The following is a 17,030-nucleotide window of genomic DNA, read 5'->3' as shown; positions in this document are numbered from 1 at the left end:
CCCCCACCAGAATGAAGCAGACCATCCAGACCACTCCGAGTATGATTTGGACTATTTTTTGCAGGGAAGGCACTGTACCCAACGGTGCCACTGAGCCACACTGAATGGTGTGATTTTATGCTGACAAACAGCCCAGTGAGAGAACATGGCTGGCAGGCTCATGCCACGTGGGACATGTGTGGTGGTAGCTGCTGTGCCACCTGCTGACAGAGGGGCAGGTGGGACTCCTTCCATAAAAACATGTGTTATCTGTCCACGTCTCCTGGCCGCTTTGGGGGGGGGACATACAGCACCGACCTTCACTGAGAGAGAAAGAGAGAGAGAGAGAGCCACGCAGCCCAGCACTCAGAGACAAAATGTCTGACGCTCGTCAACCAAAAGGCTGTGGAGACGTCAGGTCCTGTGACCACAGACAACTCCTATTCTCTGTGACATGGCAACGTTGGAGAGGCTGAAGGTTGATCTAAAACAAAGAATACTGACTGATGCTACTACCAATGATCCCGAGCCCATGTAACGTCTGCGGAAAAGTACAGCTTCTGAAGATTTATTTACTTTGTGATGAAAGAGATGGCTCTTCTTTTTATAGCTGGTGAAATTGGGGAGTGATGAAATGGAGACTCCATTTACATTTTTAGACTACAGTACAAAACTGAATGTCTCTAAATGTCTGAATGAAGCTGAGGATGGCAAAAAGTTTTTGCCTGATTAATGCAGAGTGCTACCAGAGAAGTTAAGGTTCCACTAATAGTAGCAGATATTCTCACTTCATAGAAAGACGATGTCATTTCCTCAGGAAAATGTTCTATAAAAATGGTCCATGTGCTAAGGTGCTTTTTTATGTCAATTATTGAATAGCCTCATTCTGTCCTTGTCCTCGGTTTGTACACTAAATGTAGACTGGCAGGAAATTGGGCCATTCAAAGAAGGATATTCAGCACAATGTCACTGGCCCAAGCTCCTTTCTCCACTGTCAATCAGTAACAGCCAATACACCACCATGGCTGACAGAACTTCATTCTTAGCACTAGCATTCAGTACAATTTCATGCCAAGAAGTGAAAAATGCCATAATTAGACCTATTGATGGTAAGAAAAAGGTTATATGTGTGTGCGTGTGTGTGTGTGTGTATGTGTGTGTGTGTGAGCATGCATGCGCATGTGCGTGGGTGTGTATGTCATGCACTGACCCACCGTCTGTTTACAGGCACAGTGTCAACAACAGCCATGCACTAGAGAAACAGCACTCATAGAAGGAAGAACAGAACACACACACACACACACACCCACCCCTGAACTCCTGCTGGTGACACTTCTTCAACACTATTCCCTTCAGCGCTATCATCTTGGTTCATTTCACTCTGGCTGTTACGTTTACATTTACAGGTACACAAAGGAAAAAGATTAAAGGCAGGATGCACCAATCGCTCACAGATCACTGTATGTACACACCAACACTTCCTTCTTTCTTTTGAAACCTCCTTTTACACTTTATGAATGTGAAGTCTGGCCAAGGGAAGTTTGGATCAATGTCTTTTGAACTATCGCAGTTCTAGGTGTAGCAACTAGTGAATCACCGTGCGACACTCTGGAAGTTCAGAGCAAGCACACAAGTGCTCAAAACCACTTGTGTTCCCATAGACACAGAGAGAAATGAGGCTCTTCCCAGCGCATGTGGCAGGAGCGATCCCTGGGGAGCTTCTGGGAGCTTCTGGGAGGTGTCCGAGAGGAGGCTCAGACCCACCATCACCAGGCATTCTACTCGCTCCCCTCTGGGGATTACACACAGGTGAAGAAGACGATTCGGAGAAGGAGGGACAGGTGAAGGAAATAAACCTGTGATTGGGAGCAGGGAAGTGCAGGTGTGCTGTAATTGGCGTGATTGGCTGGTTCAATACCGGCAGGGGGGCATGGCGCACCAATAGAGAAGTACTGCAAAAACTGCATTAAGATCTTATGCTAACATACGAGTTCCACCCACTTTCACCTCTAAAGACTGAAAATAAATCAATGATTATGCATATGGCTGTTTCTGATGTAAGAAAAAACACATATTTATAATTAAATTAGTTTGACATTAATTACAGTAGAATGACATTCTAGTCATTTCCATTTAACTGCACTGCTAGCTTACTGATAGGACCAGTTAAACACGTCACGTTGTAAACTCCGTGATAACATTGACTTGCAAACAGTTGGAAAAAAAGCTAAAAATATTACATTGTGAACCTCTATGACTGTTGAGATTATATCTGTAATAAACGTGGATGAGCAAAATTAGTAGTTGAGTAGCACAGTTGCTAAGACCTCAGAACAGGAGAGGATCAGCTTCTGCCCCTGCCTTCTGCCCCTGCCTTGTGTCTGCGTCTGTCCCTGCTCCTGTCTCTGCTCTGGTGTCTGTCTCTGCCCCAGTGTTGCCCCTGTCGGTGTTGCCCCTGTCTGGTGTTGCCCCTGGTGTTCAGGCTCCCACTCACACCCCCTCCACCTGTCCCATCTGCTCATCTATACAACACATCTACCTGCACGCGCACACACACACACACACACACACACACACACACACACACACACACACACACACACACATCTGCCAAGATTATGAGATCACTAAAGCAAAGGCTATAATCAAATCATTACTTACTAAATCATTACTCACTAAATCACTACTCACTAAATCATTACTTGTGAACATCATGAAGCTTCGAGCAGTAGTTATTTTCTTTGGCCAGTCAGAATAACAGCATTTTGACCCAAGCGTCTCTCAATACAAGAAACCAGCAACTCAGTAACTTTGGAGAAACCACAATAACAATTTGTTATTACGCATTATACAATTAATCATATAAATTCACTTTAAATCTAGATTTAAATATGTACTTCAAAATGGTTACATATAAGTAAGTGCATGCATATAATACCAGACATCTTTTAAACACAGCAGAGATCACATAGCAACGTGTTCTGTTTGCTGCTGCTGACTAGCGCTGACTGTGCTATGAGCAGACTGGGGGAGAGAAAGACACAAGAAGTCTGTTTAGTTTTCCTATTCCAGCAAGCAAGACACTTCAAAATAGTATCTGTGCTAGTGGCAATCTGGCAGCAACAGAGATAAAAGGATCAGATCATTCTGGTGTCTGCACCACTGTTACCTTCATGTATGAAATCAGTGAAGCTAAGTGTGCTACTTTTAGCAGTCAAGAACATACTAAATTTTACCTCAAACTGCACTAATAAATTCCGTAAAAATAATAATAATAGGATTTTGTGGGATATGTTAATTAAATGGCTTTGTAAAAACCCGAGGGAAAAGGTTATTGCAAGATGAAGATCGGCCTCATCATCACAGGGCAAAGCAAATCTCATTATTGACATAAAGTGACTAAGATCTTATCTTTACAATTACACAGTGGCCTCCTTGAAATACACATTTCACAATCACAGTCTGTTTAAAGAACAAGTAACTTTCTACTGTTTTTTTTCTATATAAAAAATGTTAATTTGCAGAATTTATAGATAGTTATGATGTGTTCTTCTGAGATTAATAAACGTCACGCTCCAAGATGAAGTGTTAATTAAACTAATGTATTTTCTTGGTGATTTCTCTCTTAAAGGATTAATTTAATGTCACACATGCAGGTTGCATTATCATATCTGACCACAGATTTAGGGAACATCTATCCAACTCAAAGACAATCCGCACTTCTTAAAATCTACATCATGATCACACAGATGCGGTTAAAAACGCACACTCACGACACACAGCCCAACATCGCAGTGCTGCTGAGGGTACAGGGTTGATATAATAGACCCAAGGACCAGTGGCGTTTTGGAATCACACTTGTTTTGTATGCAGTAATTGGTTGCACGGCTCCGTCCTGCTGAGATTGCTATCTAATGTAGATGCAGAAGCCAGAGGATGAGGAAGACGGTGCCTCTGAGAATAGCCCATGAATCTATTCCTCCGCCTGGACATTTGTAAGAGTCATTAAGTGCCTTTAAATGAGGTCGTTAAAACTGATGAAATGAGGCAGTATATCTGAGCGCGGACGCGCAGCGCAGAGGCCGTTCCTCAAAGTTACACACTCGAGCGCGGTATCAATCTCGCGCGGCGCAGGACCGAGCGGCATGCGCGCGCGCTCGCGCCGCCCGGGGCGCAACTCAAAGAAATAGAGCGCACATAAGCAGCCTCATTATCTCACAATGACCGCTGGAAATATTTGTTTCAATAACAGTATAATTGAGACAGGGACGCGGCGTGTTTACGCGTTACTAGCTGTGGATCTTTCACTTCACGTTAGAGGTCGCTATCAGAATGTGCTACAGACGTTACAAGCAGGCCCCGGTCACTACTGTCATTATAATCCAATGATTAGCCTCGGTCACTAAAGAGCTTCTGCTCTTCCACAGTGATGTCGGCCTGGTGAGATGACACACCCGGAGGCCTCCAGGAGAAAGTCGGAACACCCACACGAAATCCCAGGAAGTGAGAGGAGTCAGTGTAGTTGTGCAGACCAACACCCCCCTGGCGTCTGGACACGAGTCATTGCCTCGTCGGGCCTGCTCTCTGTTTAGTGAGGCGTCTGCACAAACTGGGTCGGATGCCTCCTGGAATCGAAGATCATAAGAATCTCAACAACTAAGGGCCAGCAGGCATATAGGGAAAATAGGTTATTTGACAACAAAGTTACGTCCGTGTGACGACACCAGAAGGTTTGACAGAAAGACGGCCAATGTCCACATCTTTTCTCCCAAATAAGGTTTAATAACCACAACAGGTTCCAGGGTGCACCAGCCTAAGGAGTTCACGTCTCTTATTTATAAATCACATAACCGTGGTGTTCAGCTACTGTGCGCTGATACAGCTTGTAAACATCATGTTTTTTTGGCCAGTGGAGAAGAGCTACTGAAATGGCTGCGTATGGTAAACAGCTGTAAACTAGGTCCCGGCTACAGTCGGTGTGGGGAAGCCTACAGCAAACGCCATCTAGCTTCTCAGCCACGTTATAATCCATCTCATTTACAACAGCAATATTCAGCTCCTACAATACCACAGTTCCGGTCACATTTTAGCAGAAGACAAATGTCAGTGATCTGAATAAAAGTAATAGCTTAATGTTTTCTTCTCTCCTCTCCCCATCGTAATGCATTAATATTAATGCCTTTTTCTCATACAAGGAACAAATCAGAACGCCAGGGCCCGAAGGTGGACAACAAGGCGTGGTAACGATCCTGCAACGGAGTGGCAGAGTCCTGCACAGAGCAGGACGTGTCCTGAACCTATCACACCATTTCCTTCTTAACACTGAGATGGATATTGTTGATATGATAGGCCATATCAACGATAAATTTCTCTCCTGTTTATAAACAGACAAAAGACAAAAACTCAGTTAACGTCATCATGTTAACACTGAGTGACTGAAGATTTTGTTTTGTTTTTGTTATGGTTCTACTGTAATGAAATACTGAAGCTACTAATGACTCCATCATCATCATTTATACGGAGATGAAGAGAGTAGATGGGTATTGTTCATCTTCTCACATGGATGTGAGGGCAGCCATGACTACTAACACTCCCGTTTCATGAAATGTTTCTCTTATCACACAGGTTTTCTCCTCACAGAAAAGCAACCCATGCATGTAACTCATCTTCTGAATTGATGTGTCCTTTCCAGAAATATGGACTATTATCCTCAACAAAGAGCTTAAGGTATCGTACATCAGAACATCAACCCAAACACCTGAACAACCCATCCTGTCCAGCTGATCCACACAAACGTTGTACTTATGCTCGTTAAATTAACGCCCCGTAATCCCTACCTCAGCACCTCAACACCTCACAGATGTCTAAACGTGATCAGGTAGTAAAGGGTGCCTTCACTAAATCATTTGTCAGTGTTCAATTCCTCAATGCGGATCACAAACACTGCACAATAACACATCAAGATTTCAGAGGTAAAGATGCCATTAGTGAGTAAAGACAACTAATGATCTACTGAACAGAACATTCACATTTCTGTTAGACATTATTCTGTGACCATGAACTCTCAGTTAAAGACTAAACCTCAGGGAAAACCTCACACATTTTGTGTTTATTGTAAAGGAAAATGCATCATGTCCTATAAAGATTCATTATATGAGACGCTTGCAGGAATTGTGCCATAATCTAAACAGTAATAAAGACGAGTACAAAATACTCTATAAAAACATTTCCAACAATACATCACACATCACACATAATACATCAAAAAATGACAGGTCATAGTGGTGCAGAAAACCACAAGTCTCACAAGGGCACACTAACATACGTCTGCGGTGAGCTCAGTTCTTATTTTAACCTTGAAATACCTCGAATCCAGTATTCTAGATTACACGGCGAAGCAGCAGAGAGCTGCAGTGTGCGTGAATACGCTTAGCACCGCGTCCGAGACGCACGTGAACGAGACCGAGACGCACGCGAACGAGACCACGGCTGCCTGCTTCTCCGCAGCCGCACACAAGGGAGATGATTCATGAACTTGGCCGACGGTCGCGGTTCAGAGAGGCGCTGGCGCGGCGCGCACATGAAAACGCCCCGCACCGTGTCCGCGCGCGTGGGTGGGGCCCGTGACACGCGTGCGGGAGCCACGCGCGCATCAGAAGGGGTCGCGCTGTGGTTTGTTTGCATCATACAGAGTTCCTCAGACCCCGCGGCAGGAAACTGCTAATGTGCTAGTTGGAATGCACCACGGGAAGCCTGGGGGAGACTGACAGAACGCAGGCTGATCAAGTGCTGTCCTTCTAATCATGCACTTCTGTGTGTAAACACCCATCAGACTTCATTGTCTCCCATTACAAGAGAGTGATCAAAAGAGAGTGAGAAAATCATAGTTATACTCACATGTGCATTCATTATAGCACATAGTATAAGGTGCTTCTGAAGATGTATAAGGTGCAAAAGCCTTATGCTAACAGCAACGTTAATACAAAATGTGTGCGCAATGCAGTGGACACAAGACTAGGATGTACCGAATGGGTTCTGTTCTGATGAGAAACGACCACACATACTTGTGGCGATTTGTTACTTGTGGTGATTTGTAAGGAGTATGGGTCAAACCACAGAAGTGGGCATGATTGAGTTACTCGTGAAGACTACATTAGACCTTGTGTTTTTAAAGCCTATCTATTATTAATGAGTGTATTATTCAAATGGAAGACCACGGTTCTTGTGGAGAAGTCAATGGAGCTGAGAAGCACACATGTTAAACAGCGATAGGGAAGGAAAGAGAAAGTGTGTGTGTGTGTGTGTGTGTGTGTGTGTGTGTGTGTGTGTGTGTGTGTGTGTGTGTGTGTGTGTGTGTGTGTGTAAGAGAGAGAGAGAGAGAGAGAGAGAGAGCAGTTAAAGTCAGAGGAAGCAGAACACAGCATTGGCAAATCCTTCTCCCTCTTGTGTTATGCCTTTAAGCAAAACACCACTTCTGCTACAGAATGTATAAATCAAAGATTGCTTATTCTAGAGTTCCTAGATTTTGCTAAAACTTTTCCCTAAATTGTGCCAGTTTTTTAGCCATGTCCCTCTGTTGTAGGTCTCTGTTGCTCTGAGAATCACAAGCCTTTTTTCCAGTGAAAAAGAGGAAGGAGCTCTTACATGTATTTCCCTTTCACTTTACACGCTTAACCGTGTATTTCAATTTCACATGTTTAGGGCTGGAACTGCACGTTTGTCATTGTCAGGCTGTGCCAAAGAGTCTTCATGTGAGCACAGTCGGAGCGTCTGAAACACGCCTGTGCTCTCCGCCCCTCGCAGAACAACACAGACAGGACTCGGAAAGCCGGGACACCGATGCACAGACCGTGTGGTCTACGGTGTGGATTATATAGTAACCTTTCTCAAGTAACCTTTCTCTATATAGTAACCTTTCTTGGCACCCTGTAAAATAGTGTAATAATAATTACCACAGAGAGCTGCAAATAGTTCTTTAAAAATAAATATATAAATAAAATATAAAAAAAACACCAACAAGATTAGGATCGGATTAGTGCTATTTGCACTGGGGAGGTGCAGGAGTCCGAGAAGCACGTCTCTGAACTTTCTGTGAAACAGATTAAAGGCTATAAAATCACAGTCAATTGGTTATTGATTCTTTGCTGTGGACCAGAGCCAAACATGCTTTAACAATTCACTGCTGCTGCCATTGGCGGCGTCCGATTGAAATGTTAAACGAGTGCGGTGTGTAAGCCACCGCCATCTCCAGCCTGCTGGCGTGTGGGCACTCCACTCCAACACGCACTGCATGCTGGGTAAAGATGCAGCCCTCACACTTCAGGATATGATTTTTTATGAGCGAGGTAATTAATGAACTCTTTCATTTGCAAATATATTGCCTGTCTGAGGCTGAGTATAGCCAAAGGCCCTTCCTAAGTAAATAATGACCTTGCTTACGGAGGAGGGTGCGTGTGCATTTCGAACCACGGGCTGCAGGAGGCGGTTGTGCCCACGCAGGAAGTGGTGATGTGTCAGCGTGTGTTTGGAGGTGTGCGTCGCCACGCGGTGAGTAAAACATCGTGCTCAAATCTGATGCTGCTGAAAAGGGAATCCTAATGATATTTCACAGGGCACGTTTGAAGATGGGCGTGCACGCATTCAGTATCAGCTTTCAGACCAAGTTAACCTTAAAGAAGACGGTCCGCTGAATGTCAAGTCTTTCGGCCCAGACCTTTTTAAATGTCACTGTTATTTATTTTGGCCTTGTGTAACAGGAGAGACAAGGGGGATGCGGCCTGGCAGATGGCGCTTCTTCGGACAGTGAACCAAATGACATAACCCAGTGGCTCAGCGTGAGTTCATTTGGGCTCAGGGGCTTCAAACGCGACACAGGACAGCCGCGTCTCCTGCTGCGCCTTTGATGGGGCACAAATTTGATTGAGCGAACGGCTCTCGCCCCCCTGACGTCACTGCATAGCTCGCGTTGCCAAATCGAGTGTCTGTAATCCGCATGACAAAAGAAATGTCCCCTTTACAAGATGGCAGATGCCCAGACTAGCCAGAATCATTTTCTATCGTTTGAGTTTTATTATGCATTCGTGTTAGGCTTAAACGAACGAGTCAAACGGTGGGAAAACGTGGCAACACGAATCCTGACACCGTCACAACACAAATCCTGGTGGGTACATTGTTTTGGGACAGTGCCTCTGCAAGACATCGACTCACCAGCCCAAGAGGGCATCCTCAGGGTCGTGCTGATGGCCAAGTTCTCCAGTAAACCACGCTGCGGAGACAATCAGAGATCAGCCACTTACAGCAAGGACTGTACGTCCTTGAGACTTCACTCCAACATGCAGTGTGGAAGAACAAAGCCCTACCTGAGTTTAACGGTCCAGTGAACCACACTTTTACAGCCAGTGGCCTTGGAACTGGTGTACAAGAGGTGTTAATAAGGGTGCTTCTAACATAAGGGTCATTGAGCCATCGCCACTAAGGGAGAAATTAGCTCTTGGCCCCAGTCCCACAAGATAAAAAGGATCGACCTTCAAGCAAGATTTGCCCCTTATGCAGTCAGTCCTACACTTTAGCATGAATTTACCTTTATGCTGGAGGTTATGACCTTCGACCCCACATCATTAAACCCCCTGCCCTGCTGTCCTTCACAGCGCCAATGAGGAGCGGCGGCATTAGTCCGAACGGCTCTGGAGAGCCGGGGCTTCTGTCCCCGATGTGGGGCAGGCAGGCCAGTATCAGGTATTACATCTCTGCACTCTGAGACAACGGATGAGCAATCCAATTTCACACAAGCGTGAATACAGGCAGCCCGGACGCCAGCCCTGAAAACACTTCCAACGAGGAGCCGCTCTCACCACAGAGGATGAAAGATATTTGAGAAAGCAGAGGAGAGAAAGCAAGGCAGGCAGAAAGAGCGCAAAGCCGGCAGGGGGGTGGGCGGAGCCGGCGGGGGGTGGGCGGAGCCGGCGGGGGGTGCAGGAGAGCGAGAGGCAGCTATACAAGCTGCTCATACGGTATATCTCTTATTCCTGCAGCCATAAGGACTGTCAGTTCCACTATACAGCCAGGGGACAGGAACAAGATCTAGTCTTCTCTTCTTGACACTCTGTTGAGACTCTTAGGGTGATGCCTTTGTAACTCGCTCAGCGGTGGGCTCGGCCTTGTCTGTTCGTGTAGTGTAATGCAAATAGGGAACTCTCCTCTCTCTCAGTCTCACTCCGCCTCACTCTCTCTCACCCCCTCGGCCCCGCCCCCGGGGCCCGGAGCGCCGGCTCCTTGGCGGACGAGAGTCCGGCGCTAGTTTGAGCCGCAGCTTCTGTGCTCTGCTTACACGCTGCCCACTCTGCAGAGTCACGCTGCCACACAAGCGCCTGTGTGTCTCACCAAGGGGCTCAGGCTTCCGTATTGTATTACTGAGCAGCAGAAAAAACAAGCTCCCGGATTCATGTGTTTTCTTTCTTTCTTATTGAAAGTAGCCCACGCTCTGCCCCTTGTCTTCAGGCCATCCAGCAAGATCCACGCTGTGCTCCTATTAAGAGCAGAGCTTTCAGATCCATGAAGGCTGTGCGGACCTGCAGATGAGAGCTTCCCCTGGTTTGATCTTCTCCTCACTACTATTCTCCAAATCAACTACTATTCTCCTAATCACTCTTGCCATGTCTAATTCAAATTCATGAAAACATAAGCAAACTAAAGGTTGATGTCTGATGCTTCTGGTCAAAATTCTGGTCAAAGGCAAAGTTTTGCTTTTGAGTTTTTAACCATCTTTACAGACTAGCAAAGTTTCAACATTACAGAGCAACAGCATATTTTTGGAGAATCCTACGCACTTGCGTTCTGTATTTTCTTACTGCATATGCAGCTCCCCAGTTCCTGTCTATTCCCTGGCACACATACACAACACCACAACCAGCTTAGGACCGTCCTTGCTGAAGAAGCAGACAAAACATAGAAGCTAAGGCACAACTTGAAAAGCACCTGAGGTCATGTGGAGTTAGCTTTAAACCGAAGAACAGCAGGCAGGCTTTTTGAGAGATTAAACACAGCACATTTAATGTGCATAAAGCACAGAGAAACTGGCCGCTGTGAATATTCCATACCTACTCCCATCTGTGCTGCTGACTGAAGCCAGGTGATCAAACGCTCTTTGCAAACATACGTGACTAAAACACACTGACCAATAAAGGACCTCAACACTCATCAAATTATATATTTGCACTAAAATGATCACACTGTTTACCTGAACTCTTAAGTAGCAGGCATCCAGACTGGCAAATTAAACACACAACCCTTCTAAGCATCACTCTCAAATCTAGAGGTGAAAGTGAGAGAATCTAATGTCTCTTTTTCTTCTGCTTTTATTTCTATTCTCCGCTGCCAGCCTCAGAGTAGAGGAACGTTCTCTCTTCACTCAGCCCCTGCAAATCCTCCCTCTGCTCAACCGCATGAAACAGCAGAGACACATTCCTGACATGTGTTGCCAAGGACTTGAGTTCCCAGAGCTGGGGCGCTTGGTAAACACAGGACTGACTGGGCCTTGTTAAGGCTGCAGAAAAAGACAGGACTGTTTCCACGTGCCACCGTCCTCCCACTGGAGCAGCTGCCTGTCAAGGCCATAGTCAAGGTACGCAGAGTGTGTTGGGAGCCTGAGTGAGATATGCAGATCCAGTCAAAGGAACACACATCCACACACGCTCAAGAATGTGGAGTATTATGCTAAAGCAATGATGAGGTTAACAACCAGTACAGTAAATAGGAAGATTATCTCATTTTAGAGCAGACATCACAATTGGACCTGTCTGGGTGGTGAGCAGACAGCCACTAAAGTTTAAAGCAAGTCTTTCCACTGACAGTTCATAAGTTCATCTTTGGAAAATACAAATTCACCACTTCATCGATTTTTCAGCAACACGCCCGCTTAAACAAGTCTCAGACTAAACATGGAAAACCAGAGAGACATGCACCACGTGAGACCGAATCCTGGCCTTCAAGAATACATTCAGATTTTTCGTAATAAAAATATGAGTAGTAAATTGGACATCAGGGCTGGCGCGCCAAGATGCAGAAACAGGATTCTTTCAGCATTAATATTTCATATTCAGAACTTCCTAAGAGGCCTGCAGGCGCCTTCCCCTCTCAGGATGGCAGACAGAAGAGGGATGGCACCACACAGGACTGATGAGTCCAGCGCTGCTTCACTTCAGGCTCTCCTGTTGTCCCCGGAGACAAACAAATGAGCGGTAAATACCAGGAGGAAACGAGAGCGCGAGTGATCTGTATCGCCTGATGTATAATCCCCGTAGAGCTGGAGAGACCATGAATCTGCCTGTTCATTTGCACTCACAGAGTCCGCGTCAGTGGTGCCGAACGAACGCCTCCCCCCCCATAACCCTCATGTTTTGGGACGTCTCACCAACCGGGGTGGCATTCATCACGCTAACGTTGCGGGAGCAGCTATCAGATCCAGCATGGCGGCACGCAGTGCTCTCGCGCGGCCCCAGATCGCTTTACCGCGGTCCCGCTGCGACTCGCGCGAGGGTGAGTCTCCCGTTCACCTTCACGTTTCCACAGAACGCAGTTCTGGCTTCGCTCATTTCCTTCGACTTCACTTCAGAATCAAACTCCCCTTTCTTCTGTTCAGCAGGCAAATAAACCTTCGGCATGTGTCTCTGTAGAGGAGACACGTTTTACAATTCTGGACACCCTAGTTCGATTTTAGGGTCGTAAGCATTTTTCCTCAGTGCAAATCCGTACACATGTGGTACTGTGCTGTCGTTCCCCATGCTCTAATATTGGATATACAGGCAAGAAACAGAGAAACCTGAAACACCTTTAAGCCACAGCAGTCTCTGCCCACATAAAAAAGATTTAAATGAATAAGTGCTTATTCCATGCAGCCAAATAAACTAAAAAAGCAGGCAAGGTTCTCGTTAAGAGGGGCTATGTGAAAAACTGAATCTTTTCACTTATTAGGACCAACAGTGGAATTGCGCACAGCATATCAAAGAGGCTGAATGAATTATTATTTGTTTCTGGGTGGAATTTAACGCTCTGATTTCCATAGGCGCTATTCAGCCCCATGCAGCACCACGCTGAGCGTGGACTTTAAAAATGTACGAGCTTTCTTTACCACAGAGAGCTGCAATTATTGAGCAGTGACAGCCAGGCTGGGAGGACGCCTTTGCAACTACGGTAACCTCCTGCCATGCCCCGCCTCCCTCCCTTATATGCCACGCCTCCCTCCCTCCCATGCTCCGCCTCCCTCCCTCCCCTCAGCACATTCACCCCGCCCCAGCTGCTCTTAAATGTTAATCATCTCACTTTCAAAATGGCTCGCTGACACTTTGCAGCACAGATTAGCTGCATTCTTAAAAATATGGGTATGGATCTTTTTTTAATGAACTCTCAGCAGACCTGGGCTCAATGAACACGCTCTAATTACATAATTCGTTCATTCATTAATTCGTTCATTTGTTCATTCATTCGTTTTCTTCTAAAGCTTCCTGCTCAGCAATCCTTCTCTGTCTGTCTTTGGAGATGCAGATTAGAGTTTATGACACACTTCAGCTGTTTCAATCGTGGGGCCGTTTGGCCCTGTTATTCATATGAATGGCTCTTGGGCCCTTTCTCTGTAAGCCTTCGCAGAGATGTCATCAAAGTGAACAGTTTACTCATTCTGATCTTAACAGCAGCTGGATTAGATTCATCCTTTAATATGATGACGAGATGAAAGGTTGGCTAATGATTAGAAAACGGCATATCTGAAATGATTTTTAAATACATAAGTACAACGCTGAGATTGGATTCGGGTTCAGCTAATTAAAAAGTATTCAACGCAAATGATGCTGGAAAAATGATTTTCAGAGTCAAATCAAAATCCCCCCTTTGATATTATTATGCCAAAAATGAAGCTATTTTTGAATGAATGTATATGATGCAAAATGAAAAAAACTTTGCTGGGGAACCTAAACTAAAATGCAAAAGTAATCATGCTGTTTATATATTATTGCAACAGAAATATCTTTACTGGATATGTGCAGAAAAGAGATCAGGGACCTGAATCTTCACATTACATCGGCCTGTAAAGCTTGCAGGCTTGCAGCGTTTTTAAAAGCTAAATGTTCCTCTAAAAGAACCGTGCTGTTTGTGCCTGACAGTGCGAGAAGCAGAGAGACTGAGACAGATTCACGATTCGCAGCAATCATTACTGAACCCCACATATGTAAACAGGCCCCTCCAGGACATTGTCATTCTGAACTTGCAGAAATACACCCAAAGCAAATTGATTCTCATTTGCTCTTGCTTTGCAATAGTTTGCGTTTCACCAATCTTCCTATAGAAAACCTTTCAAAGTCTGTAGGCTTCAACCTTTGGCACGCTATACTGTGGAAAAAGCCCAATCAAGTCAATGTTCTACGCTGATGTGCAAGACAGCCAAGAAAGTAGTTGGATAAATAACAGTGGAGTCTCTGATTTTCCATCCAGAATGAGGAGTAAAGACCATGCCAAACCGTTTCACTGCACTGAACATGTCGTATATTAACCAGTCGGGAGAGGAGCTCTGGGGGTCGCTGACAGCAAATGTGTGAAACACTCACAGCTGATTCCAATAGTTCTGAACTGTAAAAAGTAAGATTTCAGTGATATAAAGCAGATATAAATGAGACACATGTTTCTGATTACTTTGAAACATGCAGTATAAAGGAACATGGTTGCAAGTGTAATTAACATGATCAAAAACATGAAAAAAACAGAAAGAAATCGTAGCAAAGTTCTTTTTTAAAAATGTGAACCAGCAACTGTTTGCAGACATGAGAAAAGAGAATGATAAGAGAACGCTCCTGGAGATCACACATCTGACCGAGCGTCTTTTCTCAAGCAGCGCTAATGTGGTTCTCACTGTTCACCACACATGTTCATTCAGTATATATCAACAAGCACTGAATTACCCCATCAAAAAATATTGTTGTGGCATAAATAAAAAAACAAATGAAAATGCAAGATAAATAAATGACTAGCCACACCCCTGACTAAATCTGGAATTATTTGTTCATTCTGAGTTGACTCATTTGTCATTACAGACAGCTGAAACCAACGGGACCCTGGCCAAAGACTTCATCACTGCAACTGTTCACACCAGAGAGTCACACACACACACACACACACACACACACACACACACACACACGCACACGCACACGCACACGCACACACACACACACACACACACACACACACACACACACACACACACACACACAGCCTCACACACGCACACACACTCACAGCATACCTGCAACTTCAACACGGATTTGCATATTTCCCACGCACACTGAACTTCCCATATTCTCAGCCAAACACCCACAAGTTTACTGGCTCAATCTTAGAAGTCAGCAGTGTTGTAATCATGAGGTGGAATTTTCTGTTCAAACACAAACTAGAAGGCTGTTCTCCAAAAAAAGACAGATCAATGACTCTGTCAGGTACTTATATAAATAGTTCTCTCTCTGTCTCTCTCTCTCTCTCTCTCTCTCTCTCTCTCTCTCTGTCTCTCTCTCTCTCTCTGTCTCTGTCTCTGTCTCTCTCTCTCTCTCTCTCTCACTCTCTCTCTCTGTCTCTGTCTCTCTCTCTCTCTCTCTCTCACTTACAGGAGGGGCATCCCTCGCTTCTATCAGCCCATGGACAGAACTACAAAGAGACTTTGATACCAGTGACAGTGGTTCCCAACACAACTCTTCCAGGCAATAATTAAGGTGGATAAAAGTGCAGCTCTAGAACAGTTGTGCGTGGGGCGGGGCATGGGACGGGGTTTGGTATGCGGGGGGGGCGGAACGGGGCGGGGCAGAGCACAGGACGGGTCGCGGTATCTTGGCGCCGTGTGTGCTGCTCTGAAGAGACTCAGCCACTCAACACTGTGGACCTCCAGCAGGACTCCTGGACTCGTTAGCAGCTGTGAGTAACCGAGCGACAAGATAACGAGCAGCAAGCTCGTTGTGAGCGGGGCCAATGGTTTGCTGCGAGTTCGTTCACGCTCAAACGAAAGTGCTTTGGAAGACAGAGCGTCGAGTGACGTCAGCGTGGAACACTTGAAACCGAGTGCCAACAGAGTCGTGATGGGGGCCATATTTAGACAGCCACCACAGAGGTGCATTTGCAGCTTAAATCACCTAGGAAACCATTGTGCTGGGTACCCAGCAGGCACTGCAGCAGTGCTCTTAGATGAAGCCGGTCCTAAAGCCCTGGCGTAACATAATACGACCTAGCACGCCAAAACATGGCAGGCGTCTATCACAGCTTAATCATTTATAAGTGCAGTGTAATATCAACTGAATAGTACTTACAAAGTATCTCTGCTGTAATCGAAAACCAACAAAGGTCAAGTCAATCACAGGCTGTCTGAGAGAGGCCTGAGTTATAGGAACGTCTGACTATAACCAACGAAGTGCTGGTGAACTAGAAAAAACGAAATAAAAATGTAAACCAAAATAAAGGATAGATCTGGGTGAAAGGCAAAGTCGCTCCACTCAAACACCTGCTTTGTATTTCCTGCCTGCAGCAGAGTCGGAGAAACCTTGAGCTTGGGCCTAATTCAGCCCATCACTCCACACTTCACATTTCCATAATGATGAAGTAAATGAGGAGGATGGAAGAGAGGAGACGCTGAAGCGGTTTGGCAGGAAGAGGAGTGTAAGGGGGGGTGGGGGGGGGGGGGGGGCGGTTCTCCACCTACCTTCACAGCAGGCGTCGCCACCGAAACCGACGCCCCCGCCCGCTTCGCTCCGAGCTCGGTGCTGGCTGACGTCACGGCAATGGTGACCGGGGTGGGGAGGAGGGAGGGGATTACCGGGAGGGGGAGGAGCCCGGGCCGGTTGTTGCCATTGGTGAGGGGAGGGGCGGGAGAACAGGCATTGCTCGTCACTCCATTGTGGAGGGTGGAGGCCCGGTCTCGACGCTCCCACGGACCTCGGTAGTCCCTCTCGAACCGGTGGTGATGGCGCGACATCACTTCCTTTCAGAGGCAATGCGGCACCGCCTGAGGGAGTGAGTGAGACAGA

At 45.9% G+C, this 17,030-nt stretch overlaps 1 protein-coding gene across 1 annotated transcript in view; it reads right to left on the bottom strand.

Annotated features, from left to right (window-relative positions):
• The window catches only part of klhl29 (kelch like family member 29), a 133,313-nt gene that overhangs the window by 75,028 nt on the left and 41,255 nt on the right, over positions 1 to 17,030 (bottom strand). Inside the window, exon 3 of the mRNA XM_077016822.1 lies at positions 16,706 to 17,008. Within this exon, the coding sequence (XP_076872937.1) occupies positions 16,706 to 16,978 (273 nt within the window). The 5' untranslated portion in view covers positions 16,979 to 17,008. The remainder of the gene's footprint in view (positions 1 to 16,705; positions 17,009 to 17,030) is intronic.

The sequence above is a fragment of the Brachyhypopomus gauderio genome, chromosome 9 (genome assembly GCF_052324685.1).
Source record: "Brachyhypopomus gauderio isolate BG-103 chromosome 9, BGAUD_0.2, whole genome shotgun sequence".
In the NCBI taxonomy this organism is placed as follows: domain Eukaryota; kingdom Metazoa; phylum Chordata; class Actinopteri; order Gymnotiformes; family Hypopomidae; genus Brachyhypopomus; species Brachyhypopomus gauderio.
Note: the sequence above shows the minus strand (reverse complement) of the source record. Positions and strands in the feature narration are given on the sequence as shown.